This window comes from Salmo salar, chromosome 17, assembly GCF_965601325.2.
Source record: "Salmo salar chromosome 17, fSalSal1, whole genome shotgun sequence".
In the NCBI taxonomy this organism is placed as follows: Eukaryota; Metazoa; Chordata; class Actinopteri; order Salmoniformes; family Salmonidae; genus Salmo; species Salmo salar.
In genome coordinates, this window is record NC_138307.1 from 75520991 (window position 1) to 75531618 (window position 10628).

General features: G+C 45.2%; 1 protein-coding gene across 1 annotated transcript in view; it reads left to right on the forward strand.

Moving 5' to 3' along the window:
* Positions 1 to 10628, forward strand: part of nel (NEL protein) — a 174985-nt gene that overhangs the window by 89362 nt on the left and 74995 nt on the right. The window contains exons 13-15 of the mRNA NM_001140146.1: positions 645 to 770; positions 9027 to 9149; positions 10150 to 10245. Coding sequence (NP_001133618.1) covers positions 645 to 770; positions 9027 to 9149; positions 10150 to 10245 — 345 coding nt within the window. The remainder of the gene's footprint in view (positions 1 to 644; positions 771 to 9026; positions 9150 to 10149; positions 10246 to 10628) is intronic.

The window sequence follows — 10628 nt, forward strand, 5'->3', positions numbered from 1 at the left end:
TTAAAGCCTTAGGATTGGGAAGAGATCTGTCAAGCAAGGACTTGATTTAGGAAAGACAATGCAACTGTTCCTCTTTAACAGTTAAATGACCCACCAACTGCGGTTAGACAGAAAGGATTTGTGGCTATATATTGATCAGACTGTTGCAAACAGACAATATGGTTTTCAAAGCTTTAGGCCAATGCACAGAAGAGCATGGGAGGATTTGAACTGTCAATTGATTGTGAAAATCAGTGAACCATGCAGGTTAGAATGTCTGAAGAAAGCCAATCAGCTGGTGGGTAGTCTAATCTCAAGACCCAGAACCAGGTGTTGAATGGCCTGGCAGCTACTCAATTTGATGTAACAGTCTGTCATAAGAGACTAGCTGGTGGTTGATGAAACAGAGACTAGTTGGTGGGTGGAATACACACATATATTGTTACACAACATTTCATCACTTTCAATGTTCTAGACATTGGGGGGTCCACTATACAGCTATATCTGATGGTATATGCTATAGACTAGGAAGGACCAGGTATAGGCTTCAGCTTAGTGCAGGACACTGGTTCTTAATTGTATCGACTGGGGGAGGGTCTGGGTCTTAGTTGGTCCTTATTGACCTTCCTGTAACAGTCTGTTTGACCCGTTGGTCTGTATTCCAGATATTGATGAGTGTGCTGAGGGAAAGCACTACTGCAGAGAGAACACCATGTGTGTCAACACTCCAGGATCCTTCATGTGCATCTGCCACACTGGATACATCCGGATCGATGACTATTCCTGCACAGGTGAGCAACACACACGCACACACACACGTGCATGGGCACACACACACTGCAGGCCAGACTTCTACAAAGGACAGTGTTGTTGATCAGAGTAAAGCTACTTTACCTTACGTTGCATGATTTGACATCAGGGTTGTTTGTTTGAGAAGTGGGCTAGCATTAGAGGTTAGCTGCTATGTTGGTCTTATGTTCATGACTAATTCAAACATGTCTGCTCTAACGAGAGAGAGAGAGAGAGAGAGAGAGAGAGAGAGAGAGAGAGAGAGAGAGAGAGAGAGAGAGAGAGAGAGAGAGAGAGAGAGAGAGAGACTCAGTGGGGTTGACACGGCACATTTGCTGTGGATCAGTAATTAAAAAGATAATATCTCTAATGCTAGGCAATTTAGCTCCTTCACACTAGAAGCAGATGGCATGGAGTTTAGTCACAGCTTTTATCTGTTCTGTTCCTTTGGTAAGTGACGGAGCTCTCTGTACAGAATGACTTTATTACTAGAACGACTTTATTACTAATCGTGACTTCATTACTAAATCATGCTGTGAAGCCAACAGGAAAGACTAGCCAAAGACACATTTCCACATTGCTGGGACAAAATGTTCTAGTGTTCTTATTTAGATATTTTATAACACATTTGTTTGTTCACATATGTTGTTATAATTTGGTAGATGCTGTGGGACGTTGTGACTGTGGAGACGTGTCTTGTCCACGTTTGTAATGCCCACATATGCCTCTGGAAATAGCATTGCTTCCTCAGGCAACTGAATAGCATAGGGGCTATGATGATGTTAACATTTAAAATACGTTTAATTTGGTATCTCATCTCTTGGCTGAATCCCTCATAGCTATCTCTTTAAAAATCGAATTGTGCTGCTAACAAAACCTGTCGCTTTGATGGTTATCTCAATTGTAAATGTTTCGTACAGTACCTTTACTATTCTGTGTATGGTGAAGTTATTAATTACACTTTGGATGGTGTAACAATACACCTGCTCACTATAAAAATACAGGCGTCCTTCCTGACTCAGTTCCCGGAGAGGAAGGAAACTGCAAAGGGAATTCACCATGAGGCCAATGGTGACTTTAAAACATTTACAGAGTTTAATGGCTGTGAAAAATGAAGATGGATCAACAACATTGACCAAATGACAGAGTGAAAAAGAAGGAATCCTGTACAGACTAAAATTATTCCAAAACATGCATCCTGTTTGCAGTAAGGCACTAAAGTAAAACTGCAAAAAATGTGGCAAAGAAATTGACTTTATGTCCTGAACACAAAGTGTTATGTTTAGGGAAAATCCAACACAACACATCACTAGTACCACTCTTCCTATTTTCAGGCATGGCGGTGGTGGCTGCATCATGTTATGGGTATGCTTGTCATTTGCAAGGACTAGCGAGTTTTTGGGGGGATAAAATTAATGGAATAGAGCTAAGCACAGGCAAAATCCTAGAGGAAAACATGGTTCAGTCTGCTTTCCACCAGACAGTGGGAAGGAAATTCATCTTTCAGCAGGACAATAACCTAAAACACAAAGCCACATATTCACTGGAGTTGCGTATCAGGGCGAATGTTCCTGAGTGGGCTAGTTACTTAAATCGACTTGAAAATGTCTGTCTAGCAACGATCAACAACCAACTTGACAGAGCTAGAAGAATGTGAAAATATTGTACAATCCAGATGTGCAAAGCTCTTTTAAAGACCTACCCAGAAAGACTCACAGATGTAATCACTGCCAAAGGTGATTCTAACATGTATTGATTGACTCAGGGGTGTGAATACATATGTAAATGAGATATTTCTCTATTTCATTATCAATACATTTGCAAAAATTTCTAAAAACACGTTTTCACTTTGTCATTATGAGGTATTGTGATGTCATTATGAGGTATTGTGATGTCATTATGAGGTATTGTGTGTAGATGGGTGAGATAAAAAAAATTATTGAATCTATTTTGAATTCAGACTGTAACACAACAAATGTGGAATAATTCAAGAGGTTTGAATACTCTCTGAATGCACTGTACATGCAGTGAGAGGAGGTGACTAAAGCACATGATCTGGGACCAGGCTATAACATAGAGAGAAGTGTTGGCTATATGACATAGCTACAGATCTGGGACCAGGCTATAACATAGAGAGAAGAGTTGGCTATATGACATAGCTACAGATCTGAGACCAGGCTATAACATAGAGAGAAGAGTTGGCTATATGACATAGCTACAGATCTGAGACCAGGCTATAACATAGAGAGAAGAGTTGGCTATATGACATAGCTACAGATCTGGGACCAGGCTATAACATAGAGAGAAGAGTTGGCTATATGACATAGCTACAGATCTGAGACCAGGCTATAACATAGTGAGAAGAGTTGGCTATATGACATAGCTACAGATCTGAGACCAGGCTATAACATAGAGAGAAGAGTTGGCTATATGACATAGCTACAGATCTGGGACCAGGCTATAACATAGAGAGAAGAGTTGGCTATATGACATAGCTACAGATCTGGGACCAGGCTATAACATAGAGAGAAGAGTTGGCTATATGACATAGCTACAGATCTGGGACCAGGCTATAACATAGAGAGAAGAGTTGGCTATATGACATAGCTACAGATCTGGGACCAGGCTATAACATAGAGAGAAGAGTTGGCTATATGACATAGCTACAGATCTGGGACCAGGCTAATCCTAAAGCTTTCCACTCTCTAGATACTGAACGTGTCTTCACATAGAAGCCCCTTTGTGCCTTTGGCTCATTACATTTAGTTCCAGGATTCAGTGAAATGCCATGAATCCATTAGATATTGTGTGGAGACTGTAAACTGTTAGTTTACAGCCACAACATTATAAAGAGCTGAAACGTTGATCTGTGTATAATGCCACCAGGTTTCTCCTCTCCTCTCCTCACCTCACCCCTCCTGTCCTCTCATAATGAGAAATCATTTATTTTCTCCCCAGTGAAATGATAGATAAACAGCAATGTTTTAATGATTGGAGCTACTTGTCTATCCTTGTAATTACATCAGCCAAAGTGGTAGGGGCTGGTAGATTACATTGTCCAAGAACCAGGAAAACATTAGCATTGAAATTATTTATTCGTCTTATCACAGCTCGCACAAGATGATTCATATTTTAGCCACTACGCTCTGGCAATATTAATGACCCAGTGTTTACAGCAGTGACAGAACACTAGTTTCTAAATGACTCTTATTGTATAATATTAATGACCCAGTGTTTACAGCAGTGACAGAACACTAGTTTCTAAATGACTCTTATTGTATAATATTAATGACCCAGTGTTTACAGCAGTGACAGAACACTAGTTTCTAAATGACTCTTATTGTATAATATTAATGACCCAGTGTTTACAGCAGTGACAGAACACTAGTTTCTAAATGACTCTTATTGTATAATATTAATGACCCAGTGTTTACAGCAGTGACAGAACACTAGTTTCTAAATGACTCTTATTGTATAATATTAATGACCCAGTGTTTACAGCAGTGACAGAACACTAGTTTCTAAATGACTCTTATTGTATAATATTAATGACCCAGTGTTTACAGCAGTGACAGAACACAAGTTTCTAAATGACTCTTATTGTATAATATTTATGGACTGACTTTGTGATTAATTTGATCCATAATATGAAACATTGCCAAATAGCTGATGTCTAACTCAGAGGAGACTGGTCTCCAGACCAGAGCAGTCTAGTAGAGAGGAGACCGGTGTCCAGACCAGAGCAGTCTAGTAGAGAGGAGACCGGTGTCCAGACCAGAGCAGTGTAGTAGAGAGGAGACCGGTGTCCAGACCAGAGCAGTCTAGTAGAGAGGAGACTGGTGTCCAGACCAGAGCAGTCTAGTAGAGAGGAGACTGGTGTCCAGACCAGAGCAGTCTAGTAGAGAGGAGACTGGTGTCCAGACCAGAGCAGTCTAGTAGAGAGGAGACTGGTGTCCAGACCAGAGCAGTCTAGTAGAGAGGAGACTGGTGTCCAGACTAGAGCAGTCTAGTAGAGAGGAGACTGGTGTCCAGACCAGAGCAGTCTAGTAGAGAGGAGACTGGTGTCCAGACCAGAGCAGTCTAGTAGAGAGGAGACTGGTGTCCAGACCAGAGCAGTCTAGTAGAGAGGAGACCGGTGTCCAGACCAGAGCAGTCTAGTAGAGAGGAGACTGGTGTCCAGACCAGAGCAGTCTAGTAGAGAGGAGACTGGTGTCTAGACCAGAGCAGTCTAGTAGAGAGGAGACCGGTGTCCAGACCAGAGCAGTCTAGTAGAGAGGAGACCGGTGTCCAGACCAGAGCAGTCTAGTAGAGAGGAGACTGGTGTCTAGACTAGAGCAGTCTAGTAGAGAGGAGACCGGTGTCCAGACCAGAGCAGTCTAGTAGAGAGGAGACCGGTGTCCAGACCAGAGCAGTCTAGTAGAGAGGAGACCGGTGTCTAGACTAGAGCAGTCTAGTGGTCTGTTGAGAGGTGTTATGCATGGCAGGTCTGAGAGCAGTATTAGTGGTCTGTTGAGAGGTGTTATGCATGGCAGGTCTGAGAGCAGTATTAGTGGTCTGTTGAGAGGTGTTATGCATGGCAGGTCTGAGAGCAGTATTAGTGGTCTGTTGAGAGGTGTAATTACAGAGGGTAATTGGTGTCATTCCCACTGTCACGGCCGGTTGGCTCTCATCGTGGTGGACAGGACCTCTGTCATATGTAGTTAACAGCCTGAGGCGTTGAGCCAACACACACACACACACACACCGCTGCCCACATCGCCACATACACACGTCCCCGTGCACGCAAACACACACAGAGACACACACACACACAGACACACACACACACACCGCCGCAGGTAACCCTCTCGCATATGTACACACACACAGACACACACACACACACACACACCGCCGCAGGTAACCCTCTCACATATGTACACACACACACAGACACAGACACACACACACACACCGCCGCAGGTAACCCTCTCACATATGTACACACACACACAGACACAGACACACACACACACACCGCCGCAGGTAACACTCTCACATATGTACACACACACAGACACACACACACACACACACACACACACACACACACACACACACACACACACACCGCCGCAGGTAACCCTCTCACATATGTACACACACACACACACACAGACACACACACAGACACACCGCCGCAAGTAACCCTCTCACATATGTACACACACACACACACACAGACACACACACACACACACCGCCGCAGGTAACCCTCTCACATATGTACACACACACACAGACACACACACCGCCGCAGGTAACCCTCTCACATATGTACACACACACACGCACACACACACACACACACACACACACACACACACACACACACACACACACACACACACACACACACACACACACACACCGCCGCAGGTAACCCTCTCACATATGTACACACACACACACACACACACACACACACACACACACACACACACACACACACACACCGCCACAGGTAACCCTCTCACACACACACACACACACACACACACACACACACACACACACACACACACACACACACACACACACACACACACACACACACACACACACACCGCCACAGGTAACCCTCTCACATATGTACACACACACAGACACACACACCGCCACAGGTAACCCGCTCACATATGTACACACAGACACACACACACACCGCCGCAGGTAACCCTCTCACATATGTACACACACACACACACACACACACACACACACACACACACACACACCGCCGCAGGTAACCCTCTCACATATGTACACACACACACACACACACACACACACACACACACACACACAGACACACACACACACACACAGACACACACACACACACCGCCGCAGGTAACCCTCTCACATATGTACACACACACACACACACACACACACCGCCGCAGGTAACCCTCTCACATATGTACACACACACACACACACACCACACACACACACCGCCGCAGGTAACCCTCTCACATATGTACACACACACACACACACACCGCCACAGGTAACCCTCTCACATATGTACACACACACACACACACACACACACACACACACACACACACACACACACACACACACACACACCGCCGCAGGTAACCCTCTCACATATGTACACACACACAGACACACACACCGCCACAGGTAACCCGCTCACATATGTACACACACACACACACACACACACAGACACACACACACCGCCACAGGTAACCCTCTCACATATGTACACACACACACACACACACACACACACACACACACACACACACACAGACACACACACACACACCGCCGCAGGTAACCCTCTCACATATGTACACACACACACACACACACACACACACACAGACACACACACACACACCGCCACAGGTAACCCGCTCACATATGTACACACACACACACACACACACACACAGACACACACACACCGCCACAGGTAACCCTCTCACATATGTACACACACACACACACACACACACACACACACACACACACACACAGACACACACACACACCGCCGCAGGTAACCCTCTCACATATGTACCCACACACACAGACACACACACACACACACACACACACACACACACACACACACACACACACACCGCCACAGGTAACCCTCTCACATATGTACACACACACACACACCGCCGCAGGTAACCCTCTCACATATGTACACACACACACACACACACACACACACACACACACACACACACAGACACACACACACCGCCACAGGTAACCCTCTCACATATGTACACACACACAGACACACACACCGCCACAGGTAACCCGCTCACATATGTACACACACACACACACACACACACACAGACACACACACACCGCCACAGGTAACCCTCTCACATATGTACACACACACACACACACACACCACACACACACACACACACACACACACACAGACACACACACACACACCGCCGCAGGTAACCCTCTCACATATGTACACACACACACACACACACACACACACACACACACACACACACACAGACACACACACACCGCCACAGGTAACCCTCTCACATATGTACACACACACACACACACACACAGACACACACACACACACCGCCGCAGGTAACCCTCTCACATATGTACACACAGACACACACACCGCTACAGGTAACCCTCTCACATATGTACACACAGACACACACCGCTACAGGTAACCCTCTCACATATGTACACACAGACACACACCGCTACAGGTAACCCTCTCACATATGTACACACACACACACAGACACACACACCGCTACAGGTAACCCTCTCACATATTTACACACAGACACACACCGCCACAGGTAACCCTCTCACATATGCAGTGACAGACAGTGGGACACCTCAGCGTAGTGAAGTCAAGCTCTTTATTCATTCTTAACAGACTGGAGCAACATAGTTATCATATGATTGATGGGTTAAATCAGGGTCAGCTCTCAATGGTGATTAAACATACATTATCACAGACTACACATAGACAATCAGTCAGAGAACTCTTTCAGGTGAATATTATTATATATGTCAGCCAGTTAGTGTGTGATATTCAGAGGCTGCTTTTCATATGATATAGTGTTATCTGTAGCGTAACTCTAATCAGTTATCTCTAGTTATTTCTGTCAGAGTAGTTTAACATAGAGAGAGATGTCTAGTCTCTCTGGTTCTCATTGGTTCTAATAACAATCAGCTGCTTTTCATTTTCATCTGACTTTATTAAGGAATAATGACGTCGCGCTCTCTCTCTCTCTCTCTCTCTTTCTCTCTCTCTCTCTCTCTCTCTCTCTCTCTCTCTCTCTCTCTCACACATCTACCTTTGAGTTTTTTAAAGAGGAAAATTTTAGATTTTTGAAGTTTTGATTTCTCACTTTTCTACCAAGTAAGAGCGTTTCTCTTTCTTCCCTGGTTACCTGAGGGACATGTTCAGGCTGTCTGTTAAGCATCTTAGACATCAGAGAATCACATGTTTTCAAAATGAGCCAAACAGGATTTTCTACTTTCCCCATCTCTTTTTAATCTGGGGCCAGTTGAAGGGATTGGAAGATTGAGGTACAGAGCAGCATGCAAACACACACACACACACACACCTTACTAGCTGACTACTGTATAGATAGAGGGGTTGAATGGAGGTGTGTGTGTGTTATCAGTGTAGTTATTCTCTTCTTGTCTCCATCCAGAACATGATGAGTGTACGACAGGTCTTCACAGCTGTGATGAGAATGCCATCTGTTTCAACACGGTGGGGGGCCACAGCTGCTCCTGTAAACCAGGCTATGTAGGCAACGGGTCAGTCTGCAGAGGTGAGACACACACGTATACATACCCACTTTACACTCTCACCATACGCACACATGTACACACACTCCAGCATTTAAGTACACACATGTGTGGTTGACGCACACACTCGCGCACACACACACACACACACACACACACACACACACACACACACACACACACACACACACACACACACACACACACACACACACACACACACTTCCATCCTGTGCCCAATGGAGACCAGGGTCTCATTATCAGTGGTGCCCTGAGAACAGATCATTCCCAAATCCACATGGCGATTCAATAAAACAGACATTTCAAGATACAGCCGTTACAGACACACTACATTTCAACAACACCTGTCTTTGCATCCACCAAATCAGCGTTTCCCAAATGGCATCATCTGTCTAGTTACTGTACGTCTAGGAAGGATCCATCATAGCATCCTCTGTCTAGTTACTGTATGTCTAGGTAGGATCCATTATAGCATCATCTGTCTAGTTACTGTACATCTAGGAAGGATCCATTATAGCATCATCTGTCTAGTTACTGTATGTCTAGGATGGATCCATGATAGCAACATCTGTCTAGTTACTGTATGTCTAGGAAGGACCCATTATAGCATCCTCTGTCTAGTTACTGTATGTCTAGGAAGGATCCATCATAGCATCATCTGTCTAGTTACTGTATGTCTAGGAAGGATCCATCATAGCATCATCTGTCTAGTTACTGTATGTCTAGGAAGGATCCATCATAGCATCATCTGTCTAGTTACTGTATGTCTAGGAAGGATCCATCATAGCATCATCTGTCTAGTTACTGTATGTCTAGGAAGGATCCATCATAGCATCATCTGTCTAGTTACTGTATGTCTAGGAAGGATCCATCATAGCATCATCTGTCTAGTTACTGTATGTCTAGGAAGGATCCAATATAGCATAATCTGTCCAGCTGCTATATGCACTTGCTGTAAGTAGCTCAATCGAGACTAATTCGTCCCTCCTATGTCCCCCCCAGCTTTGTGTGATGGTTTGTGCCAGAACGGAGGATCCTGTGTAAACCCGGACACCTGTACCTGTCAACAGGGGTTCACTGGGAAAAGATGTGAGACAGGTAAGAACACAGGTGGAGAAGGAAGAGGGATTCAGGGGTAGGTTGGGGAGGAAGGGGGAGTTAGGGGGAGTTAGGGATAGAATGGGAAGGCAGGGGGAGTTAGGGGGAGTTAGGGGTAGAATGGGAAGGCAGGGGGAGTTAGGGGGAGTTAGGGATAGAATGGGAAGGCAGGGGGAGTTAGGGGGAGTTAGGGATAGAATGGGAAGGCAGGGGGAGTTAGGGGTAGAATGGGAAGGCAGGGGGAGTTATGGGTAGAATGGGAAGGCACGGGGAGTTAAGGGTAGAATGGGAAGGCAGGGGGAGTTAGGGGGAGTTAGGGATAGAATGGGAAGGCAGGGGGAGTTAGGGGTAGAATGGGAAGGCACGGGGAGTTAAGGGTAGAA